Here is a 22,089-nt window from a genome sequence, read left to right as displayed (position 1 = left end):
ATAAAGGTTAAAACTTTTTTTTTTTTTTTTTAACAAAAAGCGCTCGGTAAAGACTGGTGATATTGTCCTTGCCTACCCAGGCCTGAGGTCCCCCTCCTCCCGAGCGGGTCCCCCAGGGAGGAAAGCCCTGAGGGGGTTCCGCATGACGGGATTCCCTTAGAGACCCAAGTTTTGCTTCCTTGCTATCATCACCATGTGATGTAGAAAGAGGCGCCTCACCGCAGAGCCAGCCTCGAGGAGAGACCGGACCAGCTGGAATCACAAATTCAACTCAGAAAGGGTTTATTGGCCAGGGCTGCGGGGAGTCACAGGGAGCAGGAGGGCTTCCTGTAGGAGGCGGCTGCGCCATCCACGAGCCCAGAGGCCCCTCGGCCACCTGCGGGTGTGTCCGTCCGGAGGAGGGGCCCTCAGCTCTGACCCAGCTGGGCTTTCAGGGCCTGCAGCCCTTGACTGTTGATGTTGTTGCCTCCACACACAATGACCACGACCGAGGCCAGGGAGGGGCTCAGGCGGCCCTCAGCCTGGAGCCTCCCCAGGAGGCCTGAGTAGATGACAGCCAGAGCTGCCCCGCAGGCAGGCTCCACCAACATGCGCTCGTCGTCTGCCCGGAGGAGGGGACGGGGGTGGATGAGAAGAGAGAAAGGGAGGAGGAACCAGTCAGTGCTCACTAGGCTCTGGGCACTGCAAATCCATGAAGCCAGCCAGCCAGCCATCTCGCAATCCATCATTTGGCTGACCCCCTCTCCATCCATCAATCTGACCATCTATCCATCCATCCATCCACCTTTCATCTATCTATCCATCCATCCATCCCTCTATCCATCATGGGACTGTCTGTCTGTCCATCCATCAGCGTGTCCATCAATCAACGGATCCATCTATCTATCCATCCATTCATCCATCATCCCCTATCCATCACGGGACTGTCTGTCTGTCCATCCATTAGTGTATCTATCAATCAATGTGTCCATCCATCCATCCGTCCGTCCATCTATCCATCCATGCATTCATCCATCCATCCCCCTATCCATCATTGGACTGTCTGTCCATCCGTCAATGTGTCCATTAATCAACGTGTCCATCCATCCATCTATCCACCCACCCACCCATCCATCCATTATCTACCTTTCCACTCACTCATACGTTCACCCATTCATTCAACAAATATTTATTGAGTGCCCACTCCCTGCCAGGCCCTATGCTAGGAAGGCTCTGGGGACACAACAGTACACAGGACACAGCAGGCCCCACCCTCACGGGGGCTACATCTAGTGCCGTGGATGAATAAGGACCAGGCAGGTATGAACAGACAAACTGATGCCTGGGACGTCTCTAACCCCGGCAGGATGTGGGTGGGAGACCGGAGGAGGCTGCCCGGAGCAGGTGCCGTGATGACTGAGTAGCCCTGAGTCACACGAAATCGACAGGGGCCAGGGATGGGCGGCCGGAAGGAAGAAGGTACACATGGAAGCCTGGAGGCTAGAGACGGCCCGGCACACGCCCCTTCTGTGCACTCAACGTGCAGTTATTTGGTAAGCACCGCACGCCCAGCCCCGTGGCAGGCACTGAGGATACAGACAAGAGAGAACACGCTACCTCTAGGGGCCCAGGGACCTCATGAGTCTCCGAGCCTGGGGAGGGAGGGCAAGGCTCACTCACCCAGGAACTTCTGCACAGCACTCACGGCCTGGGCATCGTCCACTACCTCAGAGAAGATCTCCAGCTCCTTCGTGCACTCCAGGGCCCTCCTGGCCACAGTCTTGGCACCCAGGCTCTTGGCCACGCTGCAGGAGGGGGCAGGCAGGACAGGGAGCGCAGGGGTGTGGGGAAGAGCTGGTGAATCCTCGGACCTCCGCCTTCGCGGACCCAGCCCTCCAAGCCCCAGGGCCCCCTCCCATCCAGCCATGAGTCGCGGCTCAGCCCTGTAAGAGGCTAGCACAGCACGGGCCCAGAGGACGTGCTCAACGATCGGGTGTCCCACGAATGGCGGACAAATGCACCTCACTCCCTCCCACTCGATAACCATGAGTGTGCCCTTCCTTTGCACGGACCCCAGAAACCCAAGCACAGAAATGGGTTTGTTTTTTTTTTTTTGCATCTTATTCATTAATAACTATTTATCACGTCTGCACAATAACTAATACTTGCTGAGTATCTGCAGGGTGATAGATGCATTTTCTCTTTCAATTCTCATGATCCCCCCTTGAGTTAGAAATTTATGAACTCTTGGGGCGCCTGGGGAGCTCAGTCGGTTGAGCGTCCGCCTTCGGCTCGGGTCATGATCTCACGGCTTGTGAGTTCGAGCCCCGCGTCGGGCTCTGTGCTGCCAGCTCGGAGCCTGGAGCCCGCTTCGGATTCCGTGTCTCCCTCTCTCTCTGCCCCTTCCCCTCTTGCACTCAGTCTCTTGCTCGCAAAAATAAATAAACATTTAAAAAAATTTTTTTTAAAGAAAGAAATTTATGAACTCCCTTTTACAGAGAGGAAATTGAGGCTCGGGGGGAATAAGTAACTGATTCCAGGACACGCAGTGAGTCAGTAGCAGAACGTGGAATCAAATCCAGGCAGTCTGGCTCCAAGGTCCTTGCTTCTTATCTCTGTGCTTGGGATCACCTACCTGCTGGCACTTTCCGGAGCTGGGCAGTTTGCCTCAGGCCCAGGAGAGACTTTGCCGAGTCCATCACAGCTGGCTCTGCGTCCCGAGGGGCCCAGAGCATAGATTCGGGAGCCAGGCTGCCTGGTTTGAAACCTTGGCTCTGAGCTAGCAGTGTGACCTTGGGAAAGTCACTTCACCTCTCTGAGCCTCAGTATCCTCAATCTGAAAAATGCAGATAATCATGAGATTGTCCTGGGGACGGACTTCGAACATTTCAAGGGCCTAAAAGATTTGAGAGCCTGGCATTTCACTAGATGTGAGTTCTACAGAAGGCTTAGTGGTGGTTATTATCATCGCCATCGCCAAGAATAAAGCCAACAGCAACAAGAGAGAAATGGTCTCACAACTACAAAGACCCACTAGTGGTTGCCAGAGGGGAGGGGGCTGGGGGGATGGGCGATACAGGTGAAGAAGAGGAAGAGGTACAAACTTCCAGTTATGAAATTAACCAGCCAAGGGGATGAAAAGGACAGCATGGGGAACCGAGTCAACGATACGGTAATAGCTTTGTGTGGTGACAGATGGCGACAACACTCATGGCGGCCAGCGCAGCGTAATGTATAGGCTTCCCGGGTCGCTATGAGGTACACCGGAAATGAATAGAGTATTATAGGTCAACTATATACTGGGTGGCAACTGCCTGGCTGAGCCACGGAGGATTTCATCAATGCAAGAAAGGCTGGTATTTCAGGTGGAAAGGACAAGAAAGGCTCAGAGATTAGAGGCACAAATAATTTCCAGGAAAAAAGCAGTACAGAGATGCTGGAGGGTGGGTGGGGCCAGAAAGGAGGAGAGATGGTAACCAGAAAGACAAGAAGGAGACTCATATATCCGGATAGAATTCTCTCTCTTTTTTTTTTAATTTAATTTAATTTTTTCAAATTTTTTTAATGTTTATTTATTCTTGAGAGAGAGATCACAAGCCAGGGAGGGACAGAGGGAGAGGGAGACACAGAATCTGAAGCGGGCTCCAGGCTCCGAGCTGTCAGTCAACACAGAGCCCAATGCAGGACTCGAACTCATGAACTGCGAGATCCTGACCTGAGCTGAAGTCGGGCATTTAACTGACTGACCCACCCAGGCATTCCTAATTTATTTTTTTTTAATATTTTTTATGTTTATTTATTTTTGAGAGAAAGAGAGAGAGAGAAGCAGGCTCCATGCTGTGCCAACAGCTCAGATCCTGAAGTGAGGCTCGAACTCACGGACCATGAGATCATGACCTGAGCCAAAGTCAGATGTTTAACTGACTGAGCCACGTAGGTGCCCCCAGATAGAGTTCTTGAGGTAAGGACTGAGTTGTTTCTCTAACTGGCCACCCAGAACCTTACACAATAGGTGCTTAATATAGATGACTTAGGGGGCGCCTGGGTGGCTCAGTCAGTTAAGTGTCTGACTCTTGATCCCAGCTCAGGTCATGATCTCACAGTTCATGAATTCAAGCCCTGCATCGGGCTCTATGCTGAGGTGCAGAGCCTGTTTGGGATTCTCTCTCTCTCCTTCTCTCTGACCTTCCCCAGCTTGTGCTCGCTCTCGCTCTCTCTCTCTCTCACTCTTCCTCTCAAAATAAATAAATTTTATATATAAATAAATTATATATATATACATATATATGTACAAATACATATACATATACAAATTCACTCATTCATTTCACAAACATTTGTTGAGCACCTACTGTATATGCCAGGCACATTTTACTTGTGTGTAACTATGCATGCACAAGGGGAAAACAAAGACTAGGAAAATGTAGCCCATTGTTCATCTTTGGATGGTGGGATTGAAGGTGCCATTTTGTTTTCTGTTGCTTATTGCTTGCCTACATTTTCTACCTTACCTGCAACATACTTAACTTCCTTTTTAACGGTACATACCAATGAAACTTGTTTTATTAATTCATGAAACTTAAACAGATCATATCCTTCATCTCCTTGTTTGGCATCACCTTCTAAGTGAGATCCACATTTCCATGGTCGGGGTCCCCAGGTGAAGTAGAACCTCTTGTGTACACCCTGCCTCCACCGGTTGGGACTGAGAAGCCCAGTGACACTAACACCCCCATCCTCCAGCCCCCCACAAATGCCCCCAGCCCACACCTACCTGGTGATGTCTGGCAGTGTGACTAGCTTGCCTGCCTTGATGGCTGCATTGAAACAGTATGCCCCTTGGGTCTCTGCTGTGATGATGGGCACATGCTGCCAGCCCACCTCTATGAGGCCAGCTGCCACGCCAGCTAGGAGCCCTCCACCGCCTACTGCCAGCACCAGGGCCCCCGGTGGGGTCCCCAGTGCTGCCTTCAGCTCTCGCACCAGGCTGGCATGGCCTTCCCTGGGGGAAGGAGGAAGCAGGTTGAGCAAGGTCTCCCCACATATACACAAACTCTCCTCATCACCACCCCAATCCCCACCCGCATCAAGGGGAGAGGAGACCCAGGAACACTTAGTTCACTCAGCTTTCATTCATTCAATGTATTCATTCACTCATTCTTTCCAGGCACGTTCTCAGACACTGTCCCGTTTAATCCCCTCCACAACCTTGGAAATGGGTAGTTAGTGTGTGCTTAAGAGGAGACCAGCATGTCACTTGGAACCAGCTGACTCAAGTTCTGGGCCTGGGACCCGATGTCTTGGCCACGTACTAGCTGTGTGATCTCAGGCAAGTTCCTTGACCCCTCTGTGCCTGTGAAATGGGCATAAAACACTCACCTCTAGGGCTTTGGGGAGGATCAAATGGATTAAATGCATCCCAAAGTGCATGCCATAAACAGGATTTGTTATTAACATTTCCATTTTATACATGTGGAAACTGAGGCATGGGGTGGTGAGATACTTTGCCAAGTCCCACAACTCACAAGTGACAGAAGCAGGGCCTGAACCCCAGTGTGCCTGGCTTCCAAGCATCTTCTCCTTTCTAGGCCTCAGTTTTCCCTTCTGTACATTGGGAGGACGCCAACGCAACGAGGGTCTGGGCTCTCAGCTCTATGAGGGAGGGACAGCAACCTTACCAGATCAGGGGGTGGTCAAACGGAGGGACGTTCACCCAACCGTCCCTCTTGGCCAACTCTTGCGCCTTCAGACTGGCCTCGTCCCAGACCTAAAGAGAAACCGAGGGTCTCAGAAGGCCCAGGCATCAGACCACTCGGAGGCTGGAGCAGAGCCTGAGGTCTCCTGGATGGCCCCAGTCCCGTGCCAGGGGACGCAGAGAAAGCAAAGAAATGGTCTCTGTCCACAAGGAATTTCTAATCTAACCGCAGAGATGGGCCTCATTCTCTTGAGTCATTGAAACAAAGATGAGATTCAAAACCATGTGGCCCTTGACTCACCTGGACCAGCTGCCTCCTCACAGGCTTTCCTGCCTCCTGTCCGTTGCCCGAGTAAGGGTCCCATCGTGTCCCTCCCCTGCTCAAAATCCTGTCATGGCTCCCCATTGCCCTCAGATGAAAACCTGTGCCAGCCTGACCCGCAAGCCACCCTGCTGCTGAGGCGGCCATCCCCACCCCCACTCTCGGGCCTCACCTGTCATCCCCCCCCCCCCAGGGGAATGGAATGCACCAATGCTCATCCCCATCCATGCCTTTCCCTCGCTCTTTCTTCTGCCCACGACCCCCTCTGCCCTTTCTCCAATGGGAGGACTTGTATTCCCCTCTCAAGACCCAACCCAGGGGACCCTTCTTGGGGAGACTTTCCTGGGTCATCTCCCCAAATCTGAGGCACAGCCGGGCGGTAGTTTGGACCACTGCCCAGTTCCTTCCCTCCATTACACTCACACACCATGCCTTTTGCCACGTGACCACTGTTCTTCCCACTAGAGAGGGCAGAGGACATTCTCCACCACCAATTGATGTAGGTCCCAGTGTGGAACTTGCTTTGGCCAATGCCATGTGACAGAAGCGACAGCACAACAGTTCTGAGCCACGGCCTTGAGAGGCACTCTGCTCTCACTCTTCCTGACATTCACCTTGAGAAGAACAAGTCCCAGGTGGCCACTGGTCAAGACGGATGAGGGGCACACGTGCAGAGCTTAATCCCGTCTGCAGCCTGAAGCAGAGCCACCCTGGCCCACGCACAGGCCCATGAGCAAGACAGATCATGTTTCTCATAAGCCCCTGATATGTGGGGGCTGCTTGTTACGCAGCATTATCTAGCAGCAATCACTGATTAAAACAGTATACCTTCTCTGTTCTTCCTCAGGGCCCTGTGCTTCCCATCACAACACTTACCACATTCTCTTGTCACCATCTGCTTATCTGTGTGTCTCCCCAACATCGGGGAGTTTTGCAAGAGTAGAGACCATGGCTTACTATCTCTATATCGCTGGCTCTAACATACTACAGGCACATAGAAGTTCAATGAATATTGGATGGATGGATGGATGGATGGATGGATGGGAGGGAGGGAGAGAGGAAGGAAGGAAGGAAGGAGTAGAAAGGAGAGAGAAAGGAAGGGACAAAGGAAGGGAAGGTGATGAGGGATGGATGGATAAATGGATGGATGGATGGATGGGAGGGGGGAAGGAAGGAAGGAAGGAGTAGAAAGGAGGGAGAAAGGAAGGGACAAAGGGAGGGAAGGTGATGAGGGATGGATGGATAAATGGATGGATGGATGGATGGGAGGGAGGGAGAGAGGAAGGAAGGAGGGAAGGAGTAGAAAGGAGGGAGAAAGGAAGGGACAAAGGGAGGGAAGGTGATGAGGGATGGATGGATGGATGGATGGATGGATGGGAGGGAGGGAGGGAGGGAGAGAGGAAGGAAGGAAGGAAGGAAGGAAGGAAGGAAGGAAGGAAGGAGTAGAAAGGAGGGAGAAAGGAAGGGACAAAGGGAGGGAAGGTGATGAGGGATGGATGGATGGATGGATGGATGGATGGGAGGGAGGGAGGGAGGGAGAGAGGGAGGAAGGAAGGAAGGAAGGAAGGAAGGAAGGAAGGAAGGAGTAGGAAGGAAGGAGAAAGGAAGGGACAAAGGGAGGAAAGGTGATGAGGGATGGATGGATAAATGGATGGATGGATGGATGGATGGATGGGAGGGAGGGAGGGAGGGAGGAAGGAAGGAAGGAAGGAAGGAAGGAAGGAAGGAAGGAAGGAGTAGAAAGGAGGGAGAAAGGAAGGGACAAAGGGAGGAAAGGTGATGAGGGATGGATGGATAAATGGATGGATGGATGGATGGATGGATGGATGGATGGATGGGAGGGAGGGAAAGAGGGTAATGGATGGGAGGATGGTTGAACGGATGAATAACTAGAAGAAAGGAGGAAGAAAGGAAGGAAGGAAACTGGGCACTGAATATTTGGACACCAGGTCTCAGGTACCATGGTATGGTTTTTAGTTTTAATTCTGATGCTTTAAAAAATTCTCTTTTCCAAGGATGCTTTTTTTCCTTCCTTCCAGGAAGGTAGAAGGATTACATAGTTGCATCTCTGTTTCTTCAGTAACGAGATGAGCCAGCGATATCCCTGACGGCGGGCCCCTTTCTCACTGGGGTGGTCTCAGAATGAGAAATGATGCCACCGTGATCTTTCTCTACGCTTTTTGTCTCATCAAATGCCAACAATTTTCAGACGAATAAGGCCAAGTGTTAGTGAGGATGTGAGGACACGGGCACACTCCTGGCCCATTAGCTTCCTGTTTCTCCTGGGCCCACGCAGGGCAAGGAGGGGTAGGTAGAGGCGGGAAGCGCTAGCCCTCAATATACATCATGCCTCGCTCCTGCCCCTCGGCTCAGCCATCCTAAGAGAAGGCTGGGCTCCAGGCCAGCCTTTAAAAATGTGTGTGGATGGCGGTCGGGGGGGGGGGGGGGCAGATACCATCTCTTAGGGGTGAGTGGAGGGTAAAGGGGGACAGCCCACTCCATCCGGCTTCTCCTTCCTGGGGTCCTTACCTTTCCAGCCAGCTGGACTTCAGCCCCCTCCCCCTGCAGCCTCCTCACCACGTGAGGGGAGGTGCCCTCAGGGAGCACAATGGTGGCAGGGATGCCCAGCTTCCGAGCGGCATAAGCAGCAGCAAAGCCTGCGTTGCCCCCTGTGGAAGAATTGGAAGGGTGGTCAGCGTGGTTTTGGCTCATTAACACACTCTCCCCCCTCCCCGCTACTTCCCTTTGTGAGCCACTCCTTCCCCACGCTCATATGCCCCACCTTCTGTGCTCTTTCTGGTCCCAGAGGTGGATATGTGACCTAGAATGAGTTAATCAGAGAACTCAGTCCCCTAACCTGTGACTGTTTTAGGGATGAGAACATGACCCAAGACGGGTGCAAAAGACCAATTCATGGATTGAGGAGAACCAGCCAGAAGGGGTGTTCCCTTTTCACTAGGGCTGATAGGATGACAGGAGGCAAGCCTGGAACTCCTGATGGCCATCTTGCTGCTCTGAGGTCTGCGTGAGATTAAAGCTAGTACACAGGAAAGACAAGCCAAGAGAAGGAGAAATACAAAGGGGAGCTCCTGGATCCAGCTGTACCTGAAAGCCACTTATCCCAAGAATTTTCCATTCTTGGAACCTATAGCTTAAGCCTGTATAAATTGGGTTTTGGTCACTTCTGCCACAAGTCCTGAATGATGGGAAGAGGGCGGGCAGAGGACAGTGGCCACCTGACCATGACCTTGATGAGGCGGGACCTTCGGGAGGAGGCTGATCCCCGGACATCTACTGCTGCTGCTCCAGCTCTTCCTCCCCCACACCCAGAGCTGAGGACCCAGCCCTGAGGGTCACCTGAGGAGCACACCAAGTGTCTGCATCCCTTCTTGACCGCCTGGGAAGAGAAGGAATGAGCTTAGGGGCTGACCCAAGCAGACGTCACAGAGCCTGTGCGGGATGGACTCAGACCGTCCCCAGCCCTCTCCTCACCCCTCGTCCTGCCCCTCCCATCTGTACAAGTCTGCTTCTCCCCTCCTGCCCTTGCCCCCCATCCAGCCGGCATCCATCCCCCGCCTCCTCCTCCTTCCCCTCCGCCCTCACTTCTCCTCTCCTGCCAACACCTCACCTCCTGGCAGAAATGCCCAATGCCCCGGATCTTGAAGGAGCCGGCCGGCTGCACGTTCTCACACTTGAGGAAGACGGTCGTGCCTGCCACCTGGGATAGTGCCCGGCTCTCCAGCAGAGGAGTGACCACATGGAAATGCCCACCCTGAGCACAGTCTGCCAGGGGGCTCTCCATTCCAGCAGCCTGCAGAAGAACGCGACGGTCATAGCCCAGGCTGCTCCAGCAGGAGACCCCTTAACTGGGACAGAGGAGGGAAAGAGGGAGAAGAGCCTCGGCTAGGGCCCTCAGCCCTATCTGGCTGCGGAGCTGTGACACTCCAGGCACCTAGCTGCTCAGTGTCCCCGTCTGGACCACCAGGTTTCACTCTGTAACGGGCGTTGCCCACAGTGCTGGGGATGTAGAACGTGGCCAGTACCTGGGGATGAATGAATGAGAGTAGAATTCATTCATTCATTCACTCATCATTCATTCATTCAAGCAGGCTGCAAAAAAAAAAAAAAAACCCTTTTCTTGAGCACCTACTATGTGCCAGGAAGTTCCAGGTTTGGCGACCCAGGAGTGCCCAAGTCAGAAGCAGCCCCTGCTTGGCCAGAGCTCACATTCTAGCTGCGGAGACAGGATCGCAAAATGTCAAACAGGGGTGACAGGGGCAGGAGGCAGTATTTTAAATTTTTTAAAATCTATTTATTTTTGAGAGAGAGAGAGACAGACAGACAGAATGTGAGCAGGGGAGGGGCAGAGAGAGAGGAGAAACCGAGAATCCCAAGCAGGCTCCCCACTGCCAGCGGTGGCCGGACGTGGGGCTTGAATCCATGAACCGTGAGATCATGACCGGAGCGGAAATCAAGAGTCAGAGGCTTATCCGACTGAGCCACCCGGGTGCCCCTATTTATCATTATTATTATTATTACATTTCCCTCCTGTATTATTTCATCTGCAAATACTTCAGCACACATCTCTGAAAGTGAAGAACTCTTTTCCAACAAGGTAGCCACGTGGTTTCATAACTGTATACGTTTGGGCAAACTCACTGAATTCTAACTCAAAGTGGGCTCATTTTATTTTATGGAAATTACACCTTAAGGATGCTAAGGTTTTTTTTAATCGTCAAATACCATTATCACTTCCAAAAATATTATTAATCATCTCTTATTATCATCAAATACCTGGTGAATGTTCACCTTTCCCTCCCTCTCATTAAGCTGGATAAATGGCTGGTTTTGCTGTCAGTGATTTGGGGTTTCTAACAGTTTGAACCAGGATGCAGATCGGATCTGCGCGTGTGCGTTGGTTGAGAGGTCTTTGAATTCTCTTTCGATCTGCAGGTTCTCCAACAGGGATGTTGGAGATGAGGGACAACAGGGAGCCCAGGGAAAAGCATTCCTGCAGAGGGAACAGGGGTGGAAACCCCTTGAGAGAGAAATGAACTTGGGGAGATTCCAGTGCAGGGATAAGGGGGTTGGGCGCAGGAGGCGAGCAAGGAGGGCTGGGCAGGGACTTCTGGAAGGGCCTACCAGACCACGGGGAGGAACTGGAATGTTCTTCTAATTCTGCTTGCAGCGGGAAGCCATCGGGAGGTTTTGAGCAAAGGCCCCGTTAGTGCAAAAGCAACCCCTCTTTTTCACTGGGGGCAGAAAAAGCATTGGGCCAACCCCTGCAGTTCCGCTGTTGGCCAGTAGGAGGAGCGCTGCAGCTTTCACCGCCCGGGGGGGGGGGGGGGGGAAGGGGCTCTTGTCCACCCTTACTTGGTCACATTGCGCCCCTGCCCCACCAGAGTTCCAGGGCTCCTGCCCCTGGAGTTGACCTGGGGCCCTTGCTGGGATGGCCCTGGGATTCCCTGGTTAGAGCAGAGTCTGAGGCACCTCCACCCAGTTCCATCAGGGGCACTTCGCAAACTGAGCATGGCATTGACGAAGACGGCCCCGTGGGTCACCCAAGCTCAGCATACCTCAGCCTGGGCCTCACCTTGGCCCCGGGCTCTGGGCTGAATCAGAGACCAAAGTTAGAAACCAGCTCTGCCTTCCTAGCTGTGTGACTCCAACAAGTGTCTCAACTTCTCTGTGCCGTATTCTCTTTTGTAAAATGAGACTAATAACAGTCCCCAGACTCGCAGGGTATGCTGTGCATTCACAATAATAATAGCCCCCTTTGTTGAGTCCCCAGTATATGCCAGACATCAGGGGAGTCCTCTAGAGGCATTTCCTCACTGGGGCCTTGTCACAGGGCGGGCGTGCTTACCCTCACTGTAGCATGTCTGTAGGGCACCCACGAGGTGCAGGCCCTGACCTAGGAACTGGGGAGACCACGGTGAGCAGGACAGACATCTACTCTTGGAGCTGATGGGGGAGATCGGCGATCAACAAATAACTGTATAGACAAACAAAATAATCGGAAATGGTGAAAGTCGCTAGGAGGAAGACACACACCTAGGGAGTCTGAAAGAGAAGAACCCATTGCCAGCCAGGCACCGTGCCGGGAACCTTATATGCCGTCGTATATAATCATCGCAACAACCCCGAGGTAGGTTCACCCACTAGCTCCGTGGTACAGACAACGAGACTGAGGCCCAGAGAGGTTAGGTTATCGACCCAAAGTCACACAGCTGGAAATGGCAAGGCCAGGCTTCAGACTCGGGCAGGGCACTTGGGCATCTGTGTTCTTAACACGGTGCCATGCTTTCTCTATTAGATGGCGATGATGGGGACGGTTAGGGTTGTGAGCATTTCATACTAATCGCCAGTTGTCCTTAGGCGCCAAATGCTCCTGGCTCAGTTCCCAGGCCCGCCTAGTGCTGTCAGTTACACTATCGGCCCACCGAAGGACGGCAGGCATCAGTCAAATGGACAAGCCTCAAACCGTCAACAGCCTTATCAGGCCCAGATGCCCATAAGGACGCAGGCCTCCCAGACTGAGGTCTGGGGCCAAGGTGAGACCTTGGCCTAGGGACGCATGGCTCTGACCATATGTGGCAACCACTGGGGCTGAGGTGGGAGCCCCAGGCCCTCTCGGCTGTGGGGCAATGCAGTGGGAAGCCCGGGGCTTGGGTTCAGGTCCCAGCAAGCACGACTTTGGCCACGTCCCTCTTCCTCACCGGGCCTCACCTGCCGCATCTATGAATTAGGGTAACAGTCATCTGCTGTTTCTGCCTCCTTTGTCCCTCAGGCTTTCCCAGAGGCCACCTGGGTGGCATAGCCAAATCCCTGGGACGAGCGCCGGGAAGCTTTGCCTGGCAGGAAGCCCCTCTGGCAAGAAGGGCCTGCTCCCCAGCCATCAGAGTCCCCGGCACCCCGCCTTCTTCTCCAAGGCAGTCCAGACCACAGAGCACCCCGAGTTAAGTGAGCGTTCCTGGGAAGGTTTCGCACCCGTACCCTCTCACTTTGTGTCCACTCATCATGGACTTTGCTCCAGAACCTTCCAGACTATCCTACGCGCACATGCACACACAGCCCCAGGGGCAGCATTCGGGCCCCAGGCCCCATTACCTTCCAGCCGAACAGTCCTCAGACCCAGCTTGGCTCCAGTCTGCGGCCCGGGCGGCCAGCCCAGCCGGAGCACCAGCTCTGCACAGTTTCCTGCAACTTCCTGTAGCCTTAGCCCCTCCTCCCCCATTAAAGGGACACCTCCCCCGCCGGAGGAAGAAAGGGGACAAGATTCAATTCAACCTTCACTGCCCCGCTGTGCGCTGTCCAGGGTCCCATTGGACAGATGAAGAAATTGAGGCTCAGAGAGGGAGACTCTCTTGGCCAAGGCCACCCAGCTAGACTCTCCTTGGCCAAGGACCAGCTCTCCTGTGACACCGACATCTCCGAATCCTCTTACCTAGGGTCCAGTGTCTGCTCTGTGTGCCAAGCCACCATCCCTGGGCCACTGTCAGCTCAGCTTAGGTCAAAGGACAAAGAGACAATTGTTATCTGTCACACGAGAAGGCATAATTTTTCTCTGAAGCCCCTCCTCACCTCTAATATTTCACACCCAACACAGGCACCCAAATAATTATTATGGTTCAAATGAATGACTCTGACCATTGATTCAGTCAACAAATATGTACTGAACGCCTACTATGTGTCGAGCGCTGGGACTTTAGCCTCAAAGGACACAGCAAGTCCCCTGCCCTCATGAAGCCCCAAGGGGCCACCAGAGAGCAGTTACCATCGGTGTGCTATCAGATGTTATCAGGCAGAGGTGGGGGAGGGCTGTGGACGCCCAGAGCAGGCACCTCACCTGGCCCCGGGGGGGCTGGGAAATTTCTTGGAGGACGGCAGGTTTGGGGCTGGAGATGTGGGCAAGGAACCACAGTCTGCAGGATGCCTATGCCACTCCAGAATCTGGAACTTACCCAGGGGTACTGGGGACCCATAGAAGACTATAGGCGGAGGAATAACACGAGCAAATTTATATCTTGTCACCATCTCGCTGGGTGAAACCGAGCTAGTCATATCCATCTCTGAGCCTCAGTTTCCCTATATACAAAACGGGAGGTGAGCTCCAGGAAGGACCTGGCAGCCGAGATGTCCTTTGCCCTCCTAGGACTACGTGTGACCTCCCCAGGCTTGATGATTAACTCCTGGCTGCTCGCGGTCAAGTTGAGCTGCTTGGCCATGACCCTTGATGAGGGTTCTGGCAGCTTCCTTGCCATCCTCCCACGAAACATGTACCCGTCCTCGTCAAATATCCTGTCCTGGACGGGGCACTGGGGACGCAGAGGTGGCAAAACCCAGTTCGTGCCCTGAGGTGGCCTCTGGCCTGGAGGGGAGAGGAAGACATCCAATTCAGAGAGCAGAAGGTCCGCATAGGGCAGCTGGGGGTGGGGGAGAATCAGGGAGGGCTTCCTGGAGGAGTGGGGCCTTGGCAAACAGCTTAGACTTGAACAAGAAGCATGATAGCCCTCGAACCACACGGATGTGAACTGCACAGGTCCACTTATATGTGGGTTTTTTAATACTATACACGTCTTTTCTCTTCTTTATGATGTTCTTAAGGTTTTGTTTTGTGTTTTGTTTGTTTGAATAGTAAGTGGGAGCCACGGCAGCGGTTTCTGGAACGCAGACCACGGAACCAGCCTCTGGCACAAACACCAGCTCTGCCACTTCCTCGCTGTGCAAACTCGGGTCAGTCCCTCCGCCTCTCTGTGCTTTGTTCCTTCAACTGTAAGAGGGGGCTAGAACACAACCTCTCTGGTGGAGTTACAGGGAGGACCACGTGAGTTAAGACGTGTGGAACATCTAGAACAGCAGACAGGGGCGGCATGCGAGGGTGGGAAGTGTGGCGACACGACGTCGTCGGATCACGGAATACTCGTTGCGTGTCAGCATCCAGGCCGAGCTCAGAAAGGTCAAGCCGCTGTCCCGAGGTCACACAGCACTGGCAGAGCCAGAGCTCAGAAGCCGAGGGGCCAGGCTCCAGAGCACCTGTCTTAGAAGCGCACCAAGTGGGGACGCCAGGATGGCTGCATCAGAGGGCAGATAAGACTGGAGGGGTGGCCCGGGTCACTGACCCGTGCCCTCCCGGAGCCCAGAGCTACGTTCGTCAGCCAGCCGCTGTCCCTGACGCCCACAGCCGCCAAACACTCACGCTGGCCAGTCCCCCGGGTTATTCATTAAGCTTCCTCTTACCAGCTTCACCCCTGCTGTCGCCAGGGCGAGGAGGGATGGAACCTCGGACACAGGAGACTGGCCCTCCCGATTCCCCCGTTTAACCCCGGACTCTGTGTCATTCACTTTCCGGGCCACGGGGGCAGCATTGCACCGACCGGGGCTAGCCTAGCCCGCGAGTAACCCAGCTGGGACGTGGACCCGGGTCTTCTGATGTCCGAGGCAACACGGCATCTCAGCTGAGGTCTCGGATCCCTCGACTCTTGCCAAGACGCTAAATCCTTCTAGCGCAGAGAGGGTCTCAAACCCGGGGGCCGCATTTCCGCTGACTGGAGCTAACCCACCATGTCCTCTAACACAGTATATGTGGCTCTCCACCCGCCACCGTCCCCACCCCTCCCTGTGGCATCCTCAACACCCAACAGGCCCCCGCCCGGCCCCTGAGATTTCTGAGTTTGAGAGCCTTGGACACCGGAACTCTCCCTCTCTCTCTCGCCCTTGAAAAGAAGGAGTCAGTTATCAAGGGAGAAGCAGAGGGCACAGAAAGGTCGAGCGACTCGGCCCAAGTTGCCCAGCAAGCAGGCCACAGGGCCAGTCTTCAAGGGAGCCCACATCCAACCTGGATGCTCTTGTCCTCAGAGACTTACAAACCCACAGCCATCATGTCTGAGCTGAAAGAATCTATGTGGGCCTAATCCAACCTCTTTCTGGATGGAGAAGCTGAAGCCAGCGGCGGGGGGGTGGGGGGGAGGTGGGGGGGGCGGTGGGGGAGAAAAAAGGGAACAGCTTAACATCTGCCCTCAAGCAAGACCAAGGGAAATTCTTGCCAGACTTTCAGAATCAAGCCTTTCCTTTAGGCATTCAGCAAACATCACCCCAAACCACCAAAACCTAGACCCTAGGGAAGGAGAGATGAAAACAAATAGACATTCCTGGCCCTCAAGGGGCTTAGAGTCGACATATCAGTGCATAGATGCCATAAAGTGTTAGGGATGAAAATCGGAGCAACCATAAAATGCCATTAAAAAAAGCTTTGGGTGTGGGGGGGGTGGGTCCTGACTGGCTTAGGCTGGCAGCGTGGAGCCTGCTTGGGATTCCCTCTCTCTCCCTCTCACTCTGACCCTTTCCCACACTCTCTCTCTCCCTCCCTCCCCCTCTCTCTCAAAAATGAATAAACTTAGGGGGAAAAAAAAAAAACAATGGGGTTGGCAAAAACTCTTCAAAAGCATGAAAACGACAACAACCAGGGCTGGTGAGCATGAGGGAAAATGGGCTCTCTCGTACGTGGCTGGGGCGACCAGAAATTACCACAGCCTTTCGGAAAATAGATCTGTCGATACTGATTACCATTTAATCCGTACCCATTCCTTTGACCAAGAAACATTAATTTAAGAGGTTTACTCTCCAAAGTAAAAAGTGCCAGAGGGTAGGGATATGAGTATGAGAAGGTTTCTTAGAATCCTGTTCGGAACAGCAAACAAAGAAACAAAAAGCTGGAAGCTTGGACGCCCTTGAATCCGGAAATGGTTGTTAAGTCGTAATACGCTCTCAGCACGCAATTTTGTGCAGTCATCGCAGAGAATAAATTAGCTCTAACTCTATTGGCCCAAAGAGACAGTCACAACGCATTGTAAGTGAGAAGGGGAGAACATATATACATACGGTGGATAAGAGCTTCTTTTCTTTTTACGAAGAACCGTGACCCACAGTGCGTCATATACCAGCCTGCGGTTGTATAAATACCTGTAGGCTCGTGGAGAACAATGCTGATCACGTTGGTTGTCCTTGGGGGACCTGGGAACTGGGGACGAGGGAGGAGAGGGGTGAGGAGACACGGGGGCCGTAATGAAACCGGGGATGGAAATGTCCCGTCACCTGCACTGTCCAATGTGTTAGCCCCTCATCACCACCTACGGCTGCTGCCCGCGTGAGATGTGTCTGCACAACTCGGGAGCTGAACTATAAGTCTTGTTCGATCTTCGTTAAACCTAAATACTGCGAGTGGCCCCCGGCGACCGGATTGGGCAGCAAAATTCTGAAGCATCTAAGAGACAGTGCGGACCCAACAGGAGACATATCACTGTCACCAGGAAAGCAAGAAGCATCGGGAAATCCTTAGGCTTTGCGTAACGATGCCCTCGCCCCAAGCCAGACAGATTTGAGTGGCCTGCAGACAGAAAGACAACGACCCAACAGGGACGTAAGTCCCCAAAACAAACACTCGGTCCGTGTGGCATACAGATGGATGCAACTTTTTTTTTTTTTTTCAGTCGGGCACAACTTTTAAAACTCCCACACCTGGGGCGCCTGGGTGGCTCAGTTGGTGAGCGCCCAGCTCTTGACTTCGGCTCAGGTCATGATCCCAGGGTCGTGGGATCGAGCCCGGTGTCAGGCCCTGTACTGGGCACGGAGTCTGCCTAAGATTTTCTCTCTCCCTCTCCCATTCGCTCTCTGACTCTCCAAAAAAAAAAAAAAAAAACCCATACCCGGAAAAAAGAGGGAACTTTACACGAAGACACCTGACAAAGACCAGTTCAACCGGGCAGTGAAGGTTAGTATCAGCAGCGATAAGTCACGTCGGTGTTTGACATGGCCTTCTCGTGATGCGAGAACGCTGAGAGGACCGCGTCACCTCCACGGTCTTCCTCCCCGGATCCCCGAACCCCATCCTACTCATGAGAACAAAACAAAACACAACACAAAATCCACGACCCGTACTATTTGAAACTGCCAAGGGCATGGAAAGCAAGGAAAAGTCTGGGGAATGTCACAGCCAAGAGGGACTTAAGGAGACATAAGGACAAAACGTAGTGCGTGCCCCTGGATGGGACTGCGGGGCAAAGGAAGGACGTTAGGGAAGAACCAGGAGGTCTGAATAGAGCACAGACTTCAGGGAGTAACAGGGTATCGATATCGGATCAAAAATCTTTTTTTTTTATTTAAAAAAATTTTTTTAACGTTTTTATTTATTTTTGAGACAGAGAGAGACAGCACATGAACAGGGGAGGGTCAGAGAGAGAGGGAGACACAGAATCCGAAGCAGGCTCCAGGCTCCGAGCTGTCAGCACAGAGCCCGACGCGGGGCTCGAACTCGCGAACCGCGAGGTCATGACCCGAGCCGAAGTCGGACGCCCAGCCGACTGAGCCCCCCAGGCGCCCGTCCTGGATCCGTAACTGTGACACATGTACCACAATAACAGGGGACACTGGAAGCCGGGTATCCGGGAAGTCCCTGCACTGTCTACACAGTTTTAGAGTTCCTTTTCGGTCCGTCTAACCCTGTTCTAAAATGTAAAAAGGGGCTTTTCAAAGTCCCTACCCCCAGACCTACAAAAGTAGCGGGAAATAAACAATACCCCTTACAAGCAGATTCTGTGCAGAAAGCTTCTCCTCCGAGAGGGCTTACATAATGGGGCTGTTTTTATTCCCGTTAACATAGAGCTTCTGTCACAGAAGTCCTGTGTTTCACAGCGAAGACAGAAACAGGCCCAGCCCTGGGACAGAGATGTCGAGAAGCTAGCGGATGACAGAGAAGAAGCTGGAAAAGAGATCGGTTGCAAGCCTCAGATAAAGAAGGGGCAGCGAACGGGAGCTATCCGGGATCATCAGCACAGTTTTTCCCTTCTGCCGGTTATTCGTCTGCGTGGCCGGGAAAATGCATGCGGTGAGGCGTGTGTGAGGGAGGAATAATCTTTGGAGCTTATGAACTTATCACTCCCTCCCCCTTACTTCCCTCCCCCGGGGAGGAGAGAGAGACAGAGACAAAGGCACATGGAGAAAGCAAGCAAGCAAGCAAGCAAGGGAAGAAGAGTCCTGACTGACGGCATCGGCCGATGTCCGTGGTGTCACCACTCCCTCGGTGGACAGTTGCAAGCTGCCAAAGCTTGGCTCACGAATGTCCCGCAAAGTTGAGAGTTGGAAGGAACCTACTCCCCAGCTCCACTGCTGGGGGAGGCGGTGGGGGGGGCGTCCTACAAGCAGGGGGTGCTCTTTGCCTCTGGGAAAGGAGGGAACAACAAGAGAAAGGGTTTGTGGCAGTGGCCACAACTCGGGGAAGACACCTTGAGTTTCCAAGCGTTCTCTGGAACAGTTGCCACAGGCCCCAGACTATAGGACAAGGACGCACGTGGCTGGGAAGGAGGAAGGGCCCCCAGGCGAGCTGGGGTCAGGGGGCAGACAGCTGAGAACCACCCGGCACCCCACCTTGTACCGCCTTGGCCCCTGAATGTCCCTGCCGTCTCTGGTGAGCAGGAGAAACCCCTCACTGCCTCCAGCTAATTATCTGCATGAAATAAATAAAAATTAGCCTTGGGGGTGCCTGGGTGGCTCAGTCGGTTAAGCGTCCGACTTGGGCCCGGGTCACGATCTCGCGGTCCGTGAGTTCGAGCCCCGCGTCGGGCTCTGTGCTGACAGCTCAGAGCCTGGAGCTCCCTTCGGATTCTGTGTCTCCCGCTCTCTCTCTGCCCCTTCCCCGCTCGCACTCTGTCTCTGTCTCTCTCTCTCTCTCTCAAAAATAAATAAAATAAACATTCAAAAAAATAATTAAAATAAAAAATTAAGCAGGGTTAGGGGAAAATAAAGAAGTCTCCATTTGTTGCACATGGAGTTTGTGGTCTGAGACTTAATCCTGCTGCGAATATCTTGATTTTTCTATGAACTTTGGACAAAATCCCTCAGAAGCCATCTGGACCTAGCCAACTCCACCCATCACATGTTGATTGATGGGTGATGATAAGCCCAAGGGGGAGGCCCAGTGTGGCCCTGGGGTCCTGACCTTGGCCGTGGCCAGTTTTAGCCATAAAGGCCCACAAAGAGACTGTTGTCACATTTTCGGATGACGCAAAGCCGGGAGGCGTCCCTACAGACGGCCCTGCCCAATGACCGAAGGAGGGGTCACAAAGTCTCAATCGAATCAAATGATGAACTGAAGCCAGGCGAGTGAACACGAAGAGGACTGAATGCCAAGCCCCACAGTAGAAATCACAGAGGTTAAGTGCATCACGTCCAAAACAAGATAGGCCTTATCTGATTGGGTTAATTTCACCAAGAAAAAAAAAAAAAATCTTTTAACTTCTCTGGAGGTCGGTTGGGAAGTAGCTGGATACAGAACAACAGCTTTTTAGATAAAGCACATGTCACCCGGGTGGGATTAATTCATTTCTCCTGGTCATATTAATAGAAGTAGAGAAGGGAGAATGAGGGAGGTATGGGTCTCATTCCATATTACCCTTACGCAGGTTTCTTAACCTTGGCACTACTGATATTTGGGGCCAGATAACCCTTTGTGTTTCTTTGGTGGGGGGCTGTCCTGTGCCCGACAGGATGTTGGGCGGATAGAGAGGGGAATCCATCAGGGAAGGGGTCCGTACAGACCTGCCCTAAGGCTGCTTCTGAGCTCCCAGGGAGAGACTCCAGGGGCCGCCAGGCTGCAGAATCCCAAAGAGGCACTAAGCCACGACTGGCTGGGGAGGGAACATGAATGAGGAAGGGAGATTCAGGGCCAGGGGACCAGCAAGAGTGGGAAGGTGCTGGATTACGACAATGAGATCGAAGACGATCAGAACGGCAGCTACCATTCATGGATCCCTTCCTCTGTGCCCGGCCCGAGGCTGCAATACCCAGACCCGGGAGGTATCATCGTCCCCATTTCTGGGGGCAAGAAACTGAGGCTCAGGGAAGTTAAGTGACTTCTCTGAGGTCACACCCGGGTGTCAGTTTCAACCCAGGTCTGACGGGCTCGGGAGATCTTAACCAATCAGCAGACTGCAGGGCTGGCGGCTCCAGCCAGGGCGGGCAAACAGAGAGGGGAGCTGCCCGTTCCTCTCTGAGCTGTGAAAACAATCGTCAGAACCCCCGCCTCCCGCGGCCAAGGACACGCTGATTTGGCCATCCTCGGGGACGCTTCTGGAAAAGGTGTGATGTAATAGAAGCAGCAGGCCCGGGAGAGGGAGGCAGCTTGCCCAAGGTTCCCCAGCCAGACTCCCATCCCTCCTCCTGGGACGGGGACTGTGCTGCCCCCTCGCCTTCCGACGTTGGATAGATCCAGGCCTCAGTTTGCCCATCTGCTAAATGGGAGAGGGTGAGTTGCACTTTCTGCCCCCTACTTCTGAAGCCCTTTCAAAGGAGGACTAGATGGAAGAGAAGAGCCCTTGTTCCCCATCACCCAGAGCTAAGAACTCAAACGCCTTCTTGGGTACCAGAAAATAAGGATGACCATCACCTCTCAAGGGTCCACCACTCGCCGGACACGATCCTTATAACTTTACGCCAGTTCGGTTTCAATCCTCGTAACAAATCTACAAAGCGGACACTACTATCAGTTAAAAAAAAAAAAACAAAAAACCGAGGCACAGAGAGGTTAAGTAACTCGTCCGAGGTCACACAGCAAGTCGATGACCAAAGTTGGATTTGAACGTGGGCCCGTCAGAAAAGTGACTCACTTGCTGTATGAAAGCTGCCACACCTCGGGACGGGAGAGTCACAGGCCCGAACTGATCCCGCTGAGGTCTGCACAGGGACGGCTGCCCCTCCTCCCCCCAGACCTTCCAGGGAGGGGGCACAGGGGAGCAAGTGGCGGATGTCCACAACAGGGGCGTACCTGTGGCCTTTGTTCCTCTTTCGGGCGCTCACACAGTTGGCTGTCTTAACGGGGTGGTTTTCAAATCACAGCAGTGACACATTCTCGCTGAAGCGAATGAAACAACGGGCAGAAGTCTCCGGAAAGACAGACTCGACTTGCCCCACCCCTGGCAGCTCCCGGCCGCCCTCCCCCACCCCCCAGTCCTGCGTCTGCCGAGAACTCCGACTTCCTGAGCCCGTCTGCTCACCCGTGACAGGGGGCTCAACATGCCCAGTCGCCTGGCGGTTCCAGAGT

At 53.4% G+C, this 22,089-nt stretch overlaps 1 protein-coding gene across 6 annotated transcripts; it reads right to left on the bottom strand.

The window, feature by feature from the left end:
• Positions 1-265: 265 nt before the first annotated feature.
• Positions 266-21,933, bottom strand: SDSL (serine dehydratase like). 6 transcript variants are annotated; one of them, XM_042911085.1, is made up of 9 exons: positions 11,863-11,985; positions 10,147-10,230; positions 9,625-9,807; positions 9,354-9,393; positions 8,526-8,665; positions 5,658-5,746; positions 4,754-4,981; positions 1,660-1,784; positions 266-601 (listed from the first exon to the last, which is right to left on the bottom strand). In XM_042911085.1, the coding sequence occupies exons 3-9, from the start codon at positions 9,796-9,798 to the stop codon at positions 408-410; spliced, it is 990 nt and encodes a 329-aa protein (XP_042767019.1). In that variant the 5' UTR covers positions 9,799-9,807; positions 10,147-10,230; positions 11,863-11,985; the 3' UTR covers positions 266-407. The 6 variants fall into 6 exon arrangements, with proteins under 6 accessions (XP_042767019.1, XP_042767021.1, XP_042767018.1 ...); XM_042911087.1 differs by lacking the exons at positions 10,147-10,230; positions 11,863-11,985 and adding an exon at positions 21,814-21,933; XM_042911084.1 differs by lacking the exons at positions 10,147-10,230; positions 11,863-11,985 and adding an exon at positions 13,107-13,187.
• Positions 21,934-22,089: the final 156 nt, after the last annotated feature.

The sequence above is a fragment of the Panthera leo genome, chromosome D3 (genome assembly GCF_018350215.1).
Source record: "Panthera leo isolate Ple1 chromosome D3, P.leo_Ple1_pat1.1, whole genome shotgun sequence".
NCBI lineage: Eukaryota > Metazoa > Chordata > Mammalia > Carnivora > Felidae > Panthera > Panthera leo.
This window is presented reverse-complemented; position numbering and strand designations above follow the sequence as displayed.

Excerpts from the sequence above, each read along its gene's own strand:
- SDSL (XM_042911087.1), bottom strand. The coding sequence starts at position 9,798 with ATGGAGAGCCCCCTGGCAGACTGTGCTCAGGGTGGGCATTTCCATGTG. Across the intron at positions 5,747-8,525 it reads AAGTCCAGCTGGCTGGAAAG|GTCTGGGACGAGGCCAGTCT; the intron begins GTAAGGACCCCA and ends GTTTCTCTTTAG. Across the intron at positions 602-1,659 it reads TGCTGTGCAGAAGTTCCTGG|ACGACGAGCGCATGTTGGTG; the intron begins GTGAGTGAGCCT and ends TCCTCCGGGCAG.